The sequence below is a fragment of the Pseudopodoces humilis genome, chromosome 23, assembly GCF_049639895.1.
Source record: "Pseudopodoces humilis isolate 2021_Gansu_Grassland_sample_001 chromosome 23, ASM4963989v1, whole genome shotgun sequence".
Lineage (NCBI taxonomy): Eukaryota > Metazoa > Chordata > Aves > Passeriformes > Paridae > Pseudopodoces > Pseudopodoces humilis.
Window position 1 is genome coordinate 403,098 of NC_142222.1, and position 21,157 is coordinate 424,254.

Below are 21,157 nucleotides of genomic sequence, written 5' to 3' on the forward strand. Positions count from 1 at the left end.
AGGCCATTTCCTACGGCACAAAGTTGGACACCAAGCACAGCCCATGGTTTCGGCAATGAAAGACGAAACCATTTGTCAGCTGTTCCCGGCGCAGACAAAGCTGCGGAGCCGAGTTACAGCAGATCCGCCCGCCCGGGAGCCCCGAGGAGCGCGCTGGTGCCCGGGTGTGCAGCAGCAGCCGCAGCAGCAGCGCCTGTGGGACTCGCCCGGCCCGGGAGCCCCTGCACAGCGCAGGGACGTGCCCCGAGAGCTCCGGATTATCCCGGTGCCCGCTCCCGGCAGCGCTCCGGCGCACGGCGCGAGCGGCTCACGGTTATCCCGGTACCGGCTGCCCGGCCCCGACACCCAGCGCACAGCATGAGCGGCTCACGGTTATCCCGGTGCCTGTCTTCCAGCTCCCGGTACCGCCGCCGGCACCCCCCGCCCAGTAATTCCATCCTCCGCTCCCGCCGCTGGCCCCGCGTCCCCCCGGGCTCTGCCCGGCCGACGGTACCGAGCGCTCCCCGGCGCCCCGCGGCGTCACCTTCTCTCGCTGCTCTGCCGGGAGCGGTGCAGGAGCCCGATCAGCACCACGCCCGCCCGCACCCCCGCGCGCCGGGACCGCGTCCTGCCGCCCTCCCGGGACATCGCCGCTGCCGCCGCCGACCGAGCGCCGGTACCGGCGGGGGCGGCGGCGCGTCCACGGCCGCGACCGCCCCCGCCCCGCGCGCGCCCCGCGCCGCCGGCAACGAGCGCGGGCCGGCAACGGAGCCCCGCGGGAGCGGCCGCGGAATGCCGGCAGCTCTGCCCCCTTCCCTCGGGCCGGGGCCGGGGCCGCAAACCCCCGGTCCGGCTCTGCGGGCGGGCGGGGCTCTGAGCGCGTCACGGGCCCGGGACCCGACCGTCCGCGGCACAGCCCCCGGGTCACCCCGGTACGGCTGAGGCTTTCCCGGCAGCCACAGCCCGAGCCCCCTGAGGGACGAAGTGCCGGCACAGCCCCTTCAACCTCCCCAGAGGGAGGACTCGCTCCTGCCCACAGACGGGCTCCTCACCGCTGCAAAGCCCAGCGGGACTTCTCAGCTGGTCCCAGCCTGGCCCTGCCATCCCTCTGCCAGGGCCGAGCATCCTTCCCCGCTGGGCCCAGGCTGCAGCAGCGGGACAGCACGGGGCCTCGAGTCTGTCCTTCACACCGGGAGCTGACACACAGCTCCCTCCAGGAAATGAATTCTTTTTTTTTATTAAGTAAACCGTAAATTACCTACTTCTCACCTCAGCACCTTTCCCTGGAAGTCCTTGTTGCCGTGGTGATAAAACACCGAAGTCCCTCTGCGCCCCTTATCTCACCTTTCTCCTCTGCCAGCTTAATTTTCACAGGAATTGGACACAGGACAAGCTACAGCACTTTGAGCGACTTCCTAGTCCGAGGGATGAAAGCACGATCCCTGCTGCCAGCAGGTGTGGGATCACACATGAGACTATCTATCCAGCACAGGTCAGGACACCAGCGCCTGCCCAAAGCCTGCTGATTCTCTGTATCCCTGCAACCATTAGGAACAGGCAAAACAATCCCCCTGCATCTGGTTCAGCCCACTGCCCTGGGGGGGTTTAACCAGCCCAGCCAGGGAGGGCAGAACCTCTCTGGCAGTGGCACACAGCATACAGGTGCAGGGCCCCGGGGCAGCTGCTCCAAGTGTCACACCCAGGTCAGGGTTTTGGGGGATCCTGCCACAAACAGGAATCTGTTGAAGGGCACACACAGGCTGCAGCAACCACATCCACCATCCATTCAAGCAGGACCTGAGCAAGTCCTGGGAAAGATGGTGAGAAAGGCCCCCTGCGTCCCAGCCACAGAGCAAGAGCCCAGCTTAGAACAGGAGCTGCTTGGAAACCCCCAGCTGGGGCAGTCAATCATTAACAATGCATGGGGCTCCCCTGGCAAAGTCTGTAATAAATGTGTTTGCTCAGGAGAAACAGCTTGCAGAGGCCACAGACCACATCTGGCAGGGAACAGTCACTCCTGCTACCTCGTCCTGCCTGTCACGCTCCTGTTTCACCCACCTCCCCTGCCTGTCACCCTCTTGTCTACCATGCTTAAGGCGATCAACATAACCTCAGTTCTGGCCTTCTCTGTCTAAATGTTTCAGCAGAATCTCTAATCAGATGGAGAACAACAAAACCCCTATCATTGCTGTAATCTCTTTCTGTATCCTACTGTAAGTCAGATAAAAACAGGTGTGATTTTTTTTTGTCAACACACCACATGAATTCACCCCAGATGAACCAGACAGCATTTCAGTGTCACCACAGCACCCATCCAGACCTACACCATCCACATGGAGCACTCCAGAGAGTCAAGACCCAAACTCAAACCCAAGATCAGTATTTTTGTATTTCACCAGATCTCAAGGTCCCTGGGGGGACTGAGGCAGCAGCAACACCAGCAGACAAGTGTCAAGGTACCCCCACAGGAAAAAGTCCAACTCATTCTCTAAAAATTCCGAAATGCATTTCTGTCTCCTCAGAACAACATCAGATGATACAAAACTCTGAATGGTGGTGAGAGAACGTAAGTAGGTAAGAGGAATGAATCTTGCTAAACCTGAGTGTTACTTGCACTGCCAAGCCTTTCAATAAAATTTTTGGTGGATCAACAGATCTCTTCCTGCAGAAAATACCTGTCTGCTTTCCTTCAGGCTGAAGCTATCAATCTGACAAATCTCTCAAGGACAGGAAAAAAAAATTAGATCCTATTTCAGTGCCAAACTACACCAATTCTCCAATTAGTTTCCAGTTAGTGGAGGGGGAGGGAGGTAATTTTAAATGTTTTAGCTCTCACATGAAACAGGCAGATTCAAATTTCATTGAGTCTCCCTCTCTGGAGACATTTTCCACATCTCCCTTCTCTAGAATAGTTAAGTATTAATCTCTTCTTGGTTTATGCTGAAGTGGCTTTGTATTGATTTTTAAAGATGTTCAACTCTCTCCTATTTGGAAATAGACAAACTCTGAGCAGAAACACAGTCAGGTTCCCTCTCCACCCAAACATGGCTCAGCCCACAATGGAAGTAATTGCTTCTGAACTCATTGCAGCTGATTAGTCATTTATAGGCTGAGGGCAAGATAATAGATGGTGAGGGACTGAGGTGGGCTGGGAGTTCCTAGGAGGGCTGGATGCTTACACAGGTGAAAGGAAGCAGGACCTCCTGCTCCACAGGACATCACCTCTGGCTGTGATGGGCCCTGCACAACCTGCCTGGTATTTCTTAGGTTCTGCCATCTGGTAGCTGCTCCAGGATGGACCAGGGCAGGATGACAGGGGTGCCTAGGAAGGCACACGAGGTGGCAGGGCTGGTGCATCTGAAAGCTCTGCCTGTCTTCCCCATGCCTCGTCCCTCCAGCTCCATCCAACCTCCTGTTCCTGCAGGGATGCCACCAAAGCATCCATTACCTTCCTGAATGTTTGCAATAGGGATGCCCTGTCAGCGCCAGCACCCCCAGAAGCTCTCCAGATGTCCCAAAGGACATCTCCTAAAACAGAATGCTGCAGTTCAAGAGACTCCAAGTCTCCATCCTTCCTTTAAAACATCAGTATCACCCCTTCACTGAATTACCTCCAGGGTAAGCAGTTGCCCTGGTTTTATGAAGAAATAAATATCTCTTGAAAAATGCCCCCACATTTTCTTCAGAGAGCAGTTTGGCAGCAAATGAGGAAGCCTGAGGGGCTGGAGGGAGCGCAGGACAGGTCAGGACAATTACACACCATGATTAACACATCACCTGGCGGCTGTCTGGACACTCTGCTGCAAAAGAAGGATCTGAATACACCAGACTAGGACAAGGTTGAGCCTTTATCCCTAGAACTACTAAATCTGCTGTGAATAAATTACACTATTAATATTATTAGGAAGCCATTAATTTATGTAATGACTTTGGCTTTTGTATAGATGCTGCTGTGAGATTAAACCCCCTCCATAGGTGAGCAGCCCATCAATCTTTCTTCCCACCTGCAGAGGCCCCAGCCCATCCTCACAGCTGAGCCCAGCTCTGGTGACTCAGGGCTCCTCTGGCCAGAGCAGCGGTGCTGCCTCATCAGACAGTGCAGGATACGTCCCTGCCACCCTCTGTGCCTGCCTGGGCAGGAGATATTTCTGGTTCCCTCACTCACGAGGGACAGTGCCAGAAATACACAAGCTATGCCAGGCATTTGCCACAGGCGGGCTGGAGGCACGGCCAGCCCATCCCCACAGCACACGAGCTGCAGGGGCTGACAGGGAGCACAGAGATCTGCCTGGGGCCCTTCCCCACCACCTTGGGACCCTTCACCACTGCCCAGGCACTCACCCAGAGCCCCTCTGGGCACAGACCCACCTGAGCATGGGCACCTGCACTGCCCAGGTGGGAGAGCTGAGATGGGGCAGCTGTGCCAGCACCAAGCACCGGGAGCCAGAGCGGAACAAAAGGAGACAATGCAACACGGCCCAAAACCCAAAAATAGCAACTGTTCCCCTGCAAAGGAGCAGTCACATCCCAATTTCCCTGGCATGGCAGAAATGGATTTGGGAGCATGCAAATGAGGGAGAAAGAGATTACAGCATTTCAATTGGTGCTGCAAGAGGAGGATAAGAGGGCATCCACTTTTAGAGAAGTATCACAAGAAATAGAGCTTTAGATTACATTACATCCAGCTCCAAGTAATCTGACTAGAAATTTGTTTTATGGCTTCAGTTAGACATGAAGGAAATCCCAGGAAAGCACAGAGCCAGCTCTTCCATGCAGGCAGTGAGAACACAGTGAGCTTATCTCCCCAGATATGGTGTGAGACGGGTGTGAAACGCCACCAGCCACCCTGACACCATGTCAGTTCTGAGAGATTGGACTGACATGTGCTGAGGCATGGGGCAGCCCCAGCTCCCACCCCACACCTCAGTAAGGCCCCCTGGCACAGCAGAGCCCCAGCCCTGATGGCTCCCAGTGCCCTGGCACTGGGGCTCCTGGACACAGGAGCAGGGCTGAAGTGCAAGAAAGGAGAAATTTGCCTGCTCAGCTCAAGGAGGAGCACACAGGCCGTGGTCTTGCCCTGTCCAGAGCCCATCCCTGTGATAAGTGCCCAAGCTTGTGGCCAAGCAGGGTCCATGAGCATCCCCAGCACAATTTCCAGCCCTCCCAAGCAATAGGCAGGAAGAGTGGTCAAAGGCACAACAAAGGAACAAAAACGAAAGAACTCTCACTGCAGAATTCAGCTGAAGTCACATGGGTCTTGTCACCCTCCCCTGGGCTGAGGGAATGCTGAGGAGCCCAGCTAAGGAAGGTGCTGGGAGCAACTCCTCCTTGTGCACCCCAGGCTGCCCCAGCTGAAGGGCACAGAGTCTCCAGAGCATCCCAGTGAAACGGCTCCTGGCTGCAGCGTGTGCAGGTGATGCTGAGCACCGTGTGTGACAGACACACTCAACCAGATCGGCTCCAAAGGGGGTAAGACCTGAGCTGTAGCCAGGCCAAGAACTTTAAGAAAGCCACCAAAGAGCAGTGACCCAAGAGTGTCAGTGACAGGAGCCTGGAACACTGACCATGCCACCAACACATGAATGCATGAGTGGGTAGTTTTCCAAGACTCATTTATCGAGGAACAAGGCAAGCTGTGGGTACAAGGAGTCTCTTGTGCACCTCTCCCATCCACTGTGTGCCATTTGGCTATGAGCCAAACTCTATCCTGTAATTGAGATAGCCCAAGGGAGTCTCTCTTGGACCCTTCCTGCCCAAGCCTGGCTGTGTGGTGGCAACTGGGGCAGCATCAGTTGCAGCACAGCTGACACAGAACGTGGTAGTCACGGCCATGACAGCAGCACAATTACATGGAAATTGTATTCCTGATAATTTGGGGTATTTCTCCCTGTGAACACAGGCCTCCTGAAGAGATGAGCTCCAAGATTTCAGCATCCAATTAAATTAGATCAAATCAGCAGAGGAAATTAGCCTTTACAGCATGAGCAGATCCTCTGAATTTTACTAGCAAATCAGTGAGCTAAATGTCACCATTCATCAGTAACATCACTAATAAAGCCAGATTTGGGATGCACAGCCACTAACACGTGCCACTCGCCCAATGCTTCCAGCACCACCAGCACCCTGCTCAGCTCCTGCTCCTTCCTCTGCTTCCCATACAGAGCAAGGACCATCCCTGAAGCCATTATGCCAAGAAATCACCACTGGAATGCCACAGGGAAGCTTGGGATTAGGCCCAAACTTTAACCCCAGTGGAGCAATGCCCTTCCCAAGGATGCTGCAAGGGATGTGGGAGGAGGTGGTGGGCAGTGAGGGCCCATGGACCAGGTCCCAGTGCCACAGGGGTGGCAGCAGGAGCAGCAGCACTGGGCCCCAGTGACTCTTCTGAGATGGCACTGTCTCAATTACCTGCCTCTCTCACACACTTTGTTTGATGTGAAAGCATTAGAAGACATATAATTTGTGGAGCTAAAACACAGGTATTATCTCTGACACATCCGTACTACAGGGAACGTTCTGAAGTCAATCATATCCAGGGGTTTCTGCTGCTCTACAGATTTTTCCTTGCCTCTTGCTCCAAATTAGAAAAGATGGAAAATGAAGCAGTTTTTAGCAGCAGACCCACTATCTTCCTCTTCACCTCACACTGTGCAACCTCATCAATGAACAGGAACAAGATCAGCTTATCAGGGCTTTAGAAAGTGGCCTCTGCATTCCAAACTGGAAAGGATTAACACTACATTGTTGTAGGAGAAAGGAGCTGTCATGGTCCCTGGTGTGACACCAGTAACATTTGAGAGGAATGAGATGGGACAGTGCCTGAAAGGACTGACCTTTGAGACTTCACAGAGACTCAGAATATAGCTCTGACCTATTCAAGTGCCTGTCAAACCTCTACATGTCTCTTCTGGGTGGGAGCCTGAGATGAGCCATGTTTTCACAACAGGCTTTGGAAGATGTGAGTCCCTTGAATATTGTATGGGTGACTGAGAGCATCACAAACCCCACTAGAAATAAAATAGCAGAGATGGAGAGAGCCATTTCCAGTGCAGGACCATGGTCCTGCCAGCACCAAGCCTTCCCAAGGCATGGGAATGCAGCTGGGTGCCAGCGGCCACCGATCCCTGCCGGACTGCGGGATGGAGGCCAGGACCCTGCCAGCTCGCAGGAAAAGCGACAGCCGGCAGGAGCAGTACAGTAATTAACAAAATTATCATCAGGAACAAACCACAGGCTTTGGCATAATGCCTACACTGCCACGCCAGCACTGCCTACCCTGCTCTGGGCTCCTTGGCTCCACAGAGATGGGGCTCTCACGGTCCCCAAATCACACCCACCCTGGCAGCAAGTGGGCATATGCCCACGGCCGAGGGGAGGCCAGAGGGCACCCCAAGTGTGGCAAACCCTGCCTGGGTGAGCTCTGTGACTCCTGCAGATGGGCAGTGAACCTGCAGGCAGATGATGCCTCAATCAGCACAGCCATCATGGCTCTCTCCACCCACCACAACAATATTTGCTCTCAGAAGGTGGCTGTTCTCCGAGCGACCGCCCTCCGACTGCAAACAGCTCACAGGATATAAATATGGCAGGAGGAAAAACCAGCACAGTTCATTAGTTCTGAGACAGAGCTAAAAATAGACCCACGTGGGGCTGCTCAGTCCTCTGGGCAGATGTAATTGTGGATAATCTAGCTTTAAATATGGGAAGGCTGTCTGACAGCAACAACAACATTTTAACATATGGACAGGGCGGGAACACGCTGCTGCACCACCTCCAACGTAACCAGGGAGCGGCGCTTGCACCACCAGATCCCCACCCACCTCTTCTGTTCCATGGCTGGGCTTTCTGCAGGAATAAACCCTCACATAAACCCAAATACCTACAGCCACTAAGAGGAAAGCACAGAATCACATACCAAGGGGGAGCATCAGTGGAGCTGTGCCAGTTCCCATTCCCCCGGCCTGAAATTTTATATAGCTAAGGCTTACCAGATTAAATGGCTGAAACACTCCAAGTCCTCAGAGCTGACAGCACCTTCCTTCTCCTGTGAAAGCTTCCTCTGTCCCAGGCAGGCTGTGAGACGTGCTGGGAGGATGCTATGTGGGTGCAGGGTTGGGTGTGGGCAGGCAGCCAGGGCGATAACTGCCCTTCCACGAAGAGGGAAGCACTCCCGCCTGCCTGCCAGAGATAGCAGGGAGACGTTGGGACTGGCTGGATTTTGTAAATCTCCCACCGGTCCTTGGGATGACGGGAAGGACAGAACACGGCCCTGCCACCATCCCAGCAGCTGACAGCAAGCACGGACGGCGGCAGCCACCATCCGTGGCAGCAGGGACCTGTCACCATCCCTGGGCACACGCCTGCAGTTCCCTGGCACTGCAAGGAGCTTCATCCCAGCAGGAAGCCAGACCTGCTGCCAACACAAGGACTCATTTTGCCTAGCATGCCACGCCCAGCCATGACTCTCCAAGCTGCCATGGCCCTGCACTCTGCTGGGCCCACAGGTAACACCTATCCAGCACTGACCCATTGAGAGACCCCACCCAGCCTCATTCTGCCCCGCCAGCCCAGCACTGGTCTTAACTGAGTTTAAAGCTTTCTGTAAGTCCAAGGCATTCCTTGCACCCTGGCCCTGCACGCTCAATCCTTCCCCAGGCACACTGGCAGAAGGAGGTCACCTCCAGAGCTGAGATATGCACCCAGGGCCTGTTGCTGGTGAGGGTCATTGCTGGGGTTTACATAGGGCTGTCTCCACACCCACAGCAATGGAGAGGAGCAGTTCCAAAGCAAGAGAGATAGAAAGCCTCCCTGTGTGCTGCAGCTGGCTGCTTTGCGGTAGTTTTGAGAGCATTTCCTTTGCATGTGCTTCTCCGGCTAAATATAATGGCAAGACATACATTTACATGTAGTTATCCATTTATGAAGTGCTAATAAGTCAAAAGAATTTACTTAGATGCAATCTGCTCACCAGATCTTGTCCTCACAGGACCCAAGCACAAACCTCCAAGATCAGGGCAATAGTCATTGCAGCCACCTCCAAGATGCTAAATCATTCCCACATCTTCCCATTAACTCAGCTCCAGCCCATCAAATATTAAAGAGCCTCAAGCCTGGACACAGCTCTTTTTACAAAGGTTGAGTAAATCTTTCATCTCTTCCCACCTTCATCCTCCTGCTCCCATCGGCAGAGGAGCATCACATGCTCTTTCATGTGAGTTCTGACTGCACACACACTGACTCCCAGTAATTGCTGTACATGGCTCCTCCATTCCACAGAGACATGATTATTTTGGTGCTATTTTCGCTTTATAAGGCTAAAAGAAGAGGTGACTCTGCCTGAAGGAGGGGCTTTTTTACTGATTTTTTTGTTTAACTCCGTGGTTTCTCAGCACACCCCATGAATACCAATGAACAAATAACCAGAGCACAAGAGCTGAGGAGCTGTCAGCAGGTAAAGGGCTGGTAAACCCCCGTGGGACATCACTCTACCAGTTTGTTCCAGAGGAGGAGGAAGGGCCTCATGAGTCCCCATCCCACTTCTCCACCTCCAGCATCCCCAGTACAAGGACTTTACAAGGCCAAGAGGGCTCGAGGGTCTCTGCCTGCTTTCTCAGGGACCCCTGCACTTGCTGGGCTGCTGTGAGAGGTAAACAAACCCACCTGGCTGGCTCACCTGGCCAGAACTGCTGCTTGACGTGCAAAGATCCTTTGCAGGCTGATGTTTTCCTCCAGGGTGACCTTCCCACTTGGGAAGCAGCTTAGCTGCCATCTGGCTCATGTCTTCCCTTCCCAGCAGCACAACCTGACCTCGAACACCCCACGTGTGACTGCATGGAGCCATGCCCCCAGGGGAGCCACAGGGACTGCAGGACTCCAGCTCCCTACAGACTTCATGTGACACAAGTAAACACCAGCACCAAGCCAAGGCTGGGGAGCTGCTTGTGGACACGATTCCCCTTTTGCCAACTCAGGGGATTCAGCTGCTCCAAGTGCTTTCCCCTGAAGTGGGTAAGGAATAAAAAATGTAACAGAAAAGTTTGGATCATGATGGAATTGGTCCAGACCAAAACACAGGGTCTTCACGTGCCAAATCCATTTACTGTCCAAGTGTCTCAGTCTCCGTTCCACAGCTCCCTGGGCTGGCCCCAGTCCCAGTAGCTCTCAACAGCCCCAGCACCCAAGAACTGCAGCACCAGAGCCTGCTTCCACCCCAGGGGATGTGCACCCCCAAAAACAGTGAGCAGAGTATCCCCAAGCCTTCTCCCAGACTTCTTTGGGCAGGAGCATATCTCAGCTCCCCAGAGCAGCCCCTGGCTCCCCACGGCAGCCGGAGGCTCAGCTGCCTCCTGCCGCAGGACAGTGGGTTCCAGAGCCAGGCTGGCCCAGGGCTGGGACATCCAAACCCAAGTGGTGGGACAGGGCACACCAGCTCTCCTGGCTGGGCGCCGATGCTCTCAGGTTCCTCTGCCCAGCAGGCACAGCTCCCTGGGGCACAGCCAGGCCTCTGCAGAGCCTCCCTGCATTTCCCAGAGACCGAGCTGTGCGGCTCCCGGGCCCTGTGCCACACCTTCCCTGCCCACTGCAGCCCTGGCACCTTTGCCAGCGCCTGTCACCAGAGGGGTCAGCTGAGCCCTGCCTGCGCCGCCAGGGCTCCCGCACCGCCTCTCCCGCACTCTGCGGTGCCTGCTGCTGCTCTCCAGCCCCTCAGACGCATTCACCGTTACCATAGGAACCAGTGAAACCCGAACTGAAGAAGCAAACGGAGAGACAGGCAGCGGGGGAAACTGCTTTGATGCCCCGGTGCCACCTGCGTGGGTGAGTTTATCCTGACTCTGTGTGGTTTATCCTTGGGAGGACAGGCAGGGCTTGCCCTGCATCACTCAGCCGTGCTCCGTCCCTCCAAACACCGCCTGGCAGGGGCCACATCGGCCGCCGTGCGCTGGTGCCGCCTCCCGGCTTTCTGCAAGTCGGTGCTGGTGTCTGCAGGCTCCCTGAGGCGCTCCAGGGCATGCGGAAAGCAGCTCCGATTTTCGGTAGTAACTTATACGGGGAAAGAAAACTTCCGATGCCTGGTGCCTCTGCCACGGGTTAAACCAGAACACTCCGACAGAGGCTGCAGCAATAACAAGAGGGCGCTAAAAACCCGAAAGTTTGGGATTATCATATTTTTATAATTTTAAAAGCTTTTACGAATATGAAACATGGCTCTGGCTGAGCCCCAATTACAGAACCACTTAATGAAGCAGCCTACCCACAGACCAGAAGCACCACGGAGCTGCGGGAAGCATTAGCTGCAACCATCAGTGGGTGCTCATCAAAAGCTCCAAGGAAACTCCCTCCTCTGGCCAGGGCAGGAAAGGCAGAGCGAGAGAAACGTGGCCCCAGACCCTCACCCTGCCCAGGCAGGAGCATGGCAGTGTGCCCACAGCACTGGCACAGCATCCCGAGCACAGCATTAGCTGCCTGGCACGGTGGAGAGAGCAGGATACGGGGGAGTTCTGCTGCAGAACTGTTGCCACAGACTTAGAAAAAAATCAGAGCACAGTGTACAGCAGAGTACAAGGAGCAGTTCAGTCCTTCTCAGCTTCACGGGAAAAGGAAAGTCTTCAGAGGATTCCCTCCACTCCCCAAAGTGGTAAACATTGATTTAAACTTCTCATTAGTTCAGCACAACCTGGGCAATGAGCGTAGCACCAGCGATTCCGCTGTGCCATTTAAAATGGGCATTCAGCGGCTTGTTCAGGCAGCAGCTCCCCCAGGCTTTCTGGATACTTTTCCATTAATGAATAATTTGCACAATGATTATAAAGGGAAACCACATGAGCCATCATCCTATGCATTGCCTGGAGCCCAGGGGAGGCTTGGCCAGAGCATTTCTGCATCAGCACAGCGTGAAGCTGATAGTGCTGGAGCTGCACGTGTGCCCACAGTGGGGAACCCCCGACCCGGGGAGCTCGTTTGGAATGCAGGAGACGGGAGGATGCACTACAGTGGGAGGGAAGGGATCAGTATCCAGGATGTGCAGCCGGGAGGACAAAGCTAGTGGGAACAGGAGGCAGGTGCCAGACAGCCACAAGTGCTGGGGGAGCAGAGAGCATCGGTGCCACCACTCCCAGACCTTCACCACCTTCTCTTCCCCAGCATCCAAGGACAAATCCTAGCAGGGATGGTGACCTCCCACAAGTCATTCCACCACAGCACAGGACCTGGCCCAGCAACCACCTTGCCAGAGCTGCACAACCCACACCACCCACCAGTGTGGCAAATCCAAGATGGACCCATGAAGCAACACTGCCTGTCCACAGACCCTCCTTGACCCCAGTAGCATCTCCACCCCTTCCAGAGCAGTGCCCAGAGCCTCTCAGCAGCACAGGAGAGGGGATGGGTACCAGGCACGCACTGTTCCACTGACACTCACCACCTCTCCAGATTGAAAAACAAAATACAAAACCTCCAGACTGGATTTACACCCAGAAGCTGAGTGCCAGCCTGGCCTGCTGATTCCCACCCCTGCTACCCCCGAGGCAGAGCTGGTGCCCTGTGAGTTGCCCCCTGCACACCTCAGCCCACTGATCTCACAGAGACCGTGTCACCGTGTTTGTTGTAATCTCCCAGTGCCTGATTCACTTCAGGCTTTCGGGAGAACAGACTGTGGGACAAGCACGAACGCATGTCCTGGAGTGGGCGGACATGGCTGGACTCCACTGCACCAGCTGGAGCCCAGCTCCCATGAAAGCATCCTCCACACACTGAGCCAGCTCCCAGCACCACTCATCCCACGGGAAATCACTGCACGAGAGAAGAGCCAGGTACTCACTTGATCTTCAGGCTGGCCAGCATTGTCTTGTCGATCCTGGGGAGAGAGCAGAGGAGAGTGTTACTGCAGGCACAGGAGCTCCAGATGTAGCTGGGAGGGGGTTGGGTACTGGGGGCTGCTGCCAAACACGACCTCAGCACATCCTTTGGAGGTGCCAGCGCTCCAGCTGACACGATGATCACCAAAGAAAGACTTCATTGGAAAACAAAATCAACGAAGATTTAACCCAAAATGAAGCCTGGCAGCAAGCAAGAAAAAATACCCCTAATTCTTTCCTCGTGCAGAGCTGCTGCCTCCCAATCTGGAATGCCAGGGGAGCAGAGGTGGGTATCGACTATGTCCCAGCTCTCTCCAAAGCCCAGCTGCCACAAACCACAGATATACAAATAGACCTGTGACAGACTTGACATGCTGGGAAGATCCCACCAAACCCCACATACTGCAACCCGGCCCCAGGCAGATGAAACACAGAGCAGCCCCATCTTTCCCAGCCCTAGCTGGCTCACATGGACCAGGACCAGGACCAGGAGCCCCAGTTGCTTCACCGATTTCCCTGGCACTGGTAATGAGTGCTCATTTCCTCAGAATCATTGTGGTTACAGTCATACTAATATTAATTAATCCAAATCATAGTAATGTCTCAAAATGCAAAACAATGTCTTTTGGCAGTCACTTGAAATGCTCTGTTATCTGCCTCATGGAATCAATTCCACATCTCAAAAAAAAGATCAGACAGCAAAATAACACCCCCCAAATCTGTGATCACAGGAGGACATGGCATGGCCACATAAATACATCTTCCCACCCCCTCCCCCCCCAACTTGCAGCTTTACCTTCTCCACCCCCAGGCTGGGCTCCACAGCCAGGAGGGGCTGCACAGGGGCCGGGTTCCCGGCACTCCACACCAGGCTGAGCCTGGCAGGCACCGAGGCACAGGTACCATTACCTTTCCCAGGGTCCCTCTCTCGCAGCAACCTCACCCTCATAAAACCCCATGGCCACAGGAGCTCTGTTCCAGGCATTTCCCCAAACATCAGCTTCTGTGCTCTGCTCTGGAGAACCAGCACACTGCTGCTCCTCAAAATAGATCTAGGGCACCTGCTATTGTGACTTAATACCTTACAAGCCTGCCCAGACCTTGTTGATCATTAAATCATGCTGAACTTCAGAGCACGCTGGGGAGCAGAGTGGTTTCCAAGCTCAGCAGCGAAGCAGTTCAGGGACAGTGGGTGGCTGGGGCAGCTCCCATGGGACCTGTCCCGGAGTGGGAGCTGCACGAGTGGCTCCATCCGGAACCACGGGAAGAAAAAACAGTTGTTGTTATTTGGCCTCTTAGAGCGAGAAGTGGAGAAAAAGAAACAACAACAACAAAACCACACCGGAAATAAGCTGCCATGTTTGGGAAACCGCAGTTGCAGTGTTACTGTGAGAGCCGTTTGTCTGCCCTGCCCTGCTCCAAAGGCCGCAAAGTGAAACTCCCCACACCCCACAGCCCTGGGGCTCCCCGGCCCTGGGCAGCACCGGCTCCGGGGGCAGCACTCACGATGGCTTTGCACACCATGTGCATCCCTACAGCAACATTGGGGGCACCGCATTTGCCCCCCAAGACGGACGCACTGCTCCGGGACCTCGCTGGCAGCAGATGCAGCTGGCGGAGAGATAAAAAAAAATAGCAATTTCCAGCCCGGCAGAAGCTGGAAATAGAGAGTGCAGCCACAGCAGGAGGCGGCTGGGTGTGCCCAGGCACCTCACACGCAGCCCCACAGGAAGGGTGGGTCGACCGGGACCGTGAGAAGATGCAGGTGCAGGTGCGGGGCTGTGGCAGATCCCCTTGTTTTCCAGTCAACACCCAGGGAAGGGCTCTCCCAGCAGCTCAGAGCTTTCCAGGCAGCGTCTTCCCCAGGGACCCGGGGAGAAGCGCACCGAGCCCCTTGGGAGCTCCCCCCGCAGCTCATGCAGACCCATGCAGTCACATGCAGACCCTGGCGTGGTATCTAAAGAAAAGGCCATGTCCTGTTCCCCCAGCCCCAACTGCAACGGTGGCACAGCCCCCAAGAGCCAGCGCAGCCCCCACCCGCTGGCACACCCCGTTTTCCGAGCGACTCTCCGGCTTTTCTTTCCCCTGCAACCGCCGAAGCGCAGCAGGAAAAGGAGCAGAGCAGAGCTCAGCCGGCCCCGAATGCTGTGCCAAGGAGGGTCCCGGCTCTGCTCCACCGTACAGAGAAGCTCCTGGGTGCCCCCCGCGCCCCAGAGCCACTGCTCACAACAGCGACCGCGGGGCAGAGCTGTCCAAGAGCTGCCGTCTGGCCACCACAAAATGAGCCCACATATCACAAAACTTATTTGCACAGAAATCTATCCAAGTGCACCCTTTCCGTTTGTATGTAAAGAAAACACAATCCAGCCAGGGCAGCTCTCTTGGCTTCAGGGAGGCGTGCACTCCATCCCGGGGGACCCTGCCGAAAGCCTCGGCGCGCCAGCTGCCCTCCCATGGCCCAGTTACTCAGCATTTCCCCCAGCCGGTCTCAGGCAGCTCCCAAGTCCACGACACCTCATTCTCAAAGCCCCGGGGCTGCCATTGTCCAGTCCCAGCCCCCGCAGCCGCTGCGGAGCGGGCAGGGGGCAGAGCAGCCTTTTGCCCAAAGCACCAAACACCATCACAACCAACAAACTTGGAACAGACATAAAACACCTCAGAGAGGAGACCTAAAGAGAGGTCAGAGGGAGAACGGTGTCGTTTTCTTAAGCTGTTTCCCTACAGATCAACACCTCTTAGGGGGAAGAGACAGGAGCAAACAGTCCGGCTGAAGTCGGGGCACAGGCAGCAGCCGTGCTGCTCTGCTGAGGACAGGCAAGGAACGGATGACCCATGGAGGTGCCAGAGGTGCTGGGAGCCTGCCCTGGACCGGGAGGGAGCTTGCTGCACACCCCAAGGTGCCCAAGGTGGCTGTAAGCATCGCTGTCTGAGTGCAGGAGGAGCAGGCAGAAGGGAAAGTAGCGAGAGGAGGGGGCAGGGGCAGACACTCTCGCAGGTACGTGCCCACCGGAGCCCACCGAGCCCTCGGGGAGGTTCCCTCACTGCCATCACCCGCAAAGCTCACGAGGTTTTGCTGGGCTGAAGCTGTGCCAGGCTTCCTGCTGGCACAGGGCAAGAAGGTCCCTCGCCCGGCCGCGGGGAAGGGCTCTGCACCTCGCCGCTGATTCCTGCTCCGAAAGCAGGCAAGGAAAGCTCCTCACATGGCTCCCGGTAGCGAGAGAGAGGGAAGGGGAAGGCACCCACCAGCCGTAGCCGCCGAAGGAGACGCTGCGCTTCCTCTGGAACATGTTGGTGGCTCGGTGCTGCCGGAGGCAGCGGGGATGGGACAGGGGCGGCGGGGATGGGACAGGGGCGGCCAGATCGGCGCTTTCTGCCGGTGCTGGGGCGGGGGGACCCCAGCACGTCTCGTCCAGCCGCCCCCAGCGCGGCAGCGCATGCACACGCGCACACACAACCACAAAAAAAGTCATTTCCTTTTCTTTTAGCGGCCACAGGCTTTTCGCAACCTCACGCTGCAAATATCGTATTTCTCCTAATGGCAGGACCACCAGCAATGCCGCATGGGCAGCGCGGCTGAGCCACGGACACCGTGTCGCCCACAAACATAGTGCCCTGAGACTGTGCCGGCCACTAAGGCCCGATCCAGAGGGGCGCCGGTGGCAGCGTGGTGGTCTGCCTCTCCCTCTCTGTCCCCGAAGTGGTAGCGCTGCAGTCATAGCACCAGGCTGGCTCCCTGGTAGGGGAACCTCCACCCACCCCTCCACTGCCCCTCAGGGAGCATCCCACTGAAGGCATCAAACCTCAATAAGCAAAAAACCCATCACTTCATCTCTCATGGCAAACAGAAGCCACCATCCCAGAGCCCAGCAAGGCATCTCCCACCAGCTCCCAAGCAGCTGCCTCTGGCACACAGATTTTTCGTCCTCTGGTTCCCCAGCTCTATAAGGCTGAAATAGCATCTGCAGCCTGACCACCACCAAAACCCCCCTGTCCTTTAACAGCCAGGCTTCAGAAATCCCATGGAAATGGAAATGCTGACATCTAGCTGGGTATGACCTCCCATCCATCACAAATCCCAAGAAAACAGATGCTGTTCCCTGCATCATGCTTTGGGCACTGTAGGGCAAAGTAGAGCCATAGGGAGATGAGCCCGGTTGCAGGGTGGGGCGTGGTGCCCAGAGGCTGTACCTGGTGCCCGGGTGTCCTCACACCTTCCACCTCCCCAAACCAAACACCAGCGCCCACCTGCACTCACTCAGAGCTGGGCTACGCCAGGGGATCAGGTGAAGAGGAAGGATGGGAAAGCCGAGTCACCTCGGCCGTGGAGAGGCAGGGGGAGCTGGGCTGTGCTGGGGCCACAGCACAACCCCAGAGAGGAGCCGTGCGCTGCAGCCAGCATGGGACGAGCTGCTCAGCCACACATCCTCTGCCATGCCCACGGGATCCAGGAGCCACTGCAGCTCAAAGCCTAGAAAGAGCCTTCGACTGCAAGGTCCAACCCCACCACTCACCTCCTAGCCCAGTGATCCACGCCAGCTCCTAGTGCAGACTCACAGCATCCCCTTGCTCTGACACTCCACACAGTGCTGGCTCCTGGGTCAGAGGCAGCTCTAGCCCAGCGTTCTCATCCAAGCACCCAAAAGCTTTAAATTGAGAGACATTTGAATTCTGTCTGATGTGTGAAAGAAAGGAGTGGGCAGAGAGAGGGTATAGGGAGCCGGAGACAGAAATCACTCAACTCCATAGAAAAAACTTGGACTGAAATCCAGCTATTTCAACTCCTACTTTTCTGCCCACAGCCTTAAAGGCATGAAACTATGGAAATTCTTTGAATTTTAGAGCTCTTAAGGACATTATTTAAAAAAAAAAAACAAAACACCAAAGCCGTGCTGCAGGCTTTGAAGCCATAATTCAGGTACTACAAAATATCTGGAGCAGTCATTTGCTCGGAGCACATTTGTTCCAGCCTGCATGATCCCTGTCAAAGCTCTGCATCAACAGCAGTGTGACGTTATCATCTCACTTCATCTTCCCCCAGGTCATGTCTTCCTTACACTCCTCCCAGTTGATTTCTGCCAAGCTCTACCAAGCTGCTCACAATTAACTGAAAATAAAAGCTCTGGGTATAGCCAGGCCCTGCCACACGTTGGAATGAGACCCAGTGTGGCTGCTCCAAGCACAGCCCTGCGTGCACAGCTGTGGGACAGGGGTGATAGTGGCTGTGGGAAGCACTGACCTTAGCTGGAACCACACCAGGAGCAACCTGGAGAGTCCCAGAGAAATGGCCAGTTTAGACCTTTCCCCTTGCAGCACCATATACTGCATCTTGTTCTGCTGCTTTGGCCCCGTGAACTCGCAGCTGCCGGAGGTGACACAGGAGCAGGAAGGGTGACAGGGACAAGGCAGGACCTGACTCCCCTTTGCTGGGAGGACACCTCAGTCACTAGATCATAATCACTCCCACAGCTCTTCCTCGTGTCATGCTAAAGCACAGAGCCGTAAGGAAACATCTCCATTTCCTGCTGTCCAGCAGGGTGTGGGGCAGCCCCTGCACAAGCCCACCTCACCCTGCTCCAGTACCTGGGGATAACTGCAGCTGGCAGTGGAGCTCTTCCTGTTCCCCATCCCCACACAAATGGCAGCCCCATCAGCCGCAACAGATCCAGGTGACAAACTGCATTTGAACCAGGCAAAGGTTAAATATACACCAAGGACCCAACCTCAGCACCCCCGAGGCCACCAGCCTCCCCCACTGCCGGGTGCCCACCGCCTGCCCAGCACCATCTCACCCACAGGGGCGTGCCTCCAGAAATAGACTCTGCAATGACATTTTCTCACTTCCCCTCTTCCCCCTGAGGTATTTCACACAGGCTCAAAAACAAAAAGGAAAAAACCTTCCTCCTTTCAGAGCAGGCACAGCCAAATCATAACCAAGCAGCCAAAATTAGGGAAGAAAACCCTGGGAGAGGATGACTCCTCATCACCATCTGCACCAGTCTAAGTTAACATCTCACAGGGGCCTCTGCCAGAGCCAGGATCCCATTGCTCTGACCCAGCCTGGTGAGCAGCCCCTGCCTACTGGGAACAGTGCCACACTGCTGGTGACACCTCAGAGCAGGACTGTGCCCAGCAAGGGCAGCATAATTCTTCCCTTTCTTACTGGGGTAAGAGACTGATTGCATCATTAGTGCTTTAATATTGCCTGCGGCATTCTGAGGGCATTCAGCTTCCTATTATGATCTTAAAGAAGGTTGTGGGCACACAGAAATATTAGGTTTTTGTCCTGACAGGAAGAACATGCTGTACACATCATCAGCTTGACCTACAGAGCAAAGAAAAACAGTGTCCAAATTACCTCTGACTCAGTTCATGGAATATTTTAAACACTATTTTCTCCCCTTTACGGTGCTGCTGAAGTGAAGAGAAAAACTTGATGTCTTAAGTGCAGCTTCCCACAAAGCCCAGCTTGCTCTCAGGGGTGGCTCTTCACTGCTCAACAGCTTCAGAGCAGAAGGACTGAGAGGGCTCCCTCGGCCACCAGGCTGGGGAGGGGAGGCTGTGTGTCACCCAAGAGGAGAGCTCTAGACAAAGGACAGGAAAGCCAGAGACCATCCCAAGCCCAAGGCCATGCACAGCTCAAGCTGCAAACCATGCTCCAGCTCCTCTTCCACATTCTCGAGAAACCATTGATGGCTCATGGACTCATCCCCATGTCTAAAGTGATCTGATAACTCCTGCTCATTTTTGTGGAAATGGCTACAAAACAGATCCTGGAGGAAGCCACCATGTGACCTGCAAAGCATCACTTCTCAGGCAGTTGGCACAGGGGATACTTACACCCAGCTAGGGCAGCACCAGCTCTCCCAGCAGCCCAGGAAGTGGCCAGGACAGAAGAAAAACCCAGGAAACCAACAGGTGCTGGCTGACAACCTGGCCCCCACGCTGGCCAGGTGCCTGTGCTCCCAAAGCCCCACTGGTCCCTCCCACCATCACAGGAACCAGCCTTTTGGTGCAGGGGGACACAGATCATGTCTCATCACAGCCCTGGGTGCAGACACTCACCACACGGGCTCCCAGGTTCATTGAATTCCTCTGAGCCCACTGTGAATTTAATGTATAAAGTTGCTTCTTTACTCAAGTCCACCCATTTTAGAGTCCTGCCTTGCTAGCAAGGGCATGAAATTCCTCTCTCATGAAAAGGCATGAAAAGGCTTTCTCTAGGAAAAACCTGATCAAGCACACAGATTTTCTGTGCCTGTTTTCTCCACCTCTTCCAACCACCCCCTTCCCATGCCAGTGGAGCCCAAGGGAGGATGCTTCAGGGGAACAGCAGAGCCTACCCAGGATCCAGCAAGAAGGTTGCTCTGTGTATCCACACAATGCCCACGTGGGTGCCTTGCACAGGATGCTCCAGAGACAGGGCAGGCGCCACTAGCCCCACCTTGCTCCCTTCTGTGCCTGGTGGCATCCCTGCTACTCCAGCCCCAGGTCCCTGGGCACTGTCACCATGGCTACCTGCATATCCACTGCACATCCCGCACTGCTCCAGTCCCCACTGCATGGAGGAGTAGGAGCTCACTGCTCGTGTGCCCAGGCAGTGCAGGGGCCGGTGGAGGGAGGATGCACTGGGACAAACCTCCCACAAAACCTGTTCCCAGTGGCAGGCCGGCACTGGCAGCTGTGCCAGGAAGCAGAGAGCATTTGGCCCAATTCACACAACAAACACGGAGCAGGGGGGTGGCTGCAGCCAATGAAGAAATTGTGGAGAGACAGAAAAAGAACAGCTTAAACTGAAAACCAGGGCTGGGAAAACATGGGGGCGGGATGAAAGCATGGGAATGAGAGAAACCTGAGCATGCTTTGGCTGGAAATTAGGAGTTTTCTAATCTTCAATACAATCAATCCCTGGAACAGTTTCCTAATAATGGAAATAAAGGAACCAAAAAAAACCCCAACCCCCTAATTGAGACTCAAAATGTTTGTGAAAATGTTACACAAGACAGTGAAGTCTAGTGGAAGGTGTCCCTGTCCATAGGGGGGGGTTTGGAACTGGATGACCTTTACAGTCCCTTCAACCCAAACCGTTCTGTGATTGTATGATTCTGTGATGCCCGCAGCAGCAGCAGGACACCAGGCTCAGTGACCCAGCATGTGTCCTGGCACCTTCCCCTGCTGGGCTGCTCCTCTCAGACACCCCTGCCCTGCACCCCGGGCTCAGCAGCTGATGGGGAATCAGTGGCTGCCCGAGGCTGAGCCGTGCTGGCACAAGGTCAGACCTCAGCAGCCAGGGCTCAGTTTGAGGCCAAACCTGTATGTAGACACTC

The 21,157-nt window shown here is 55.3% G+C and overlaps 1 protein-coding gene across 11 annotated transcripts in view; it reads right to left on the minus strand.

Moving 5' to 3' along the window:
- RAP1GAP2 (RAP1 GTPase activating protein 2) overlaps nucleotides 1–21,157 on the minus strand; it is a 54,966-nt gene that overhangs the window by 27,593 nt on the left and 6,216 nt on the right. For 5 of the 11 annotated variants that reach the window (XM_088066014.1, XM_088066016.1, XM_088066015.1 and 2 more), the window contains one exon: nucleotides 12,797–12,832. In XM_088066014.1, coding sequence (XP_087922140.1) covers nucleotides 12,797–12,832 — 36 coding nt within the window. Of the gene's footprint in view, nucleotides 1–523; nucleotides 628–7,967; nucleotides 8,047–12,796; nucleotides 12,833–16,076; nucleotides 16,225–17,344; nucleotides 17,428–21,157 lie in introns of those variants that run through there. The other 6 variants (XM_088066020.1, XM_014254842.2, XM_088066023.1 and 3 more) reach the window with 4 other exon arrangements.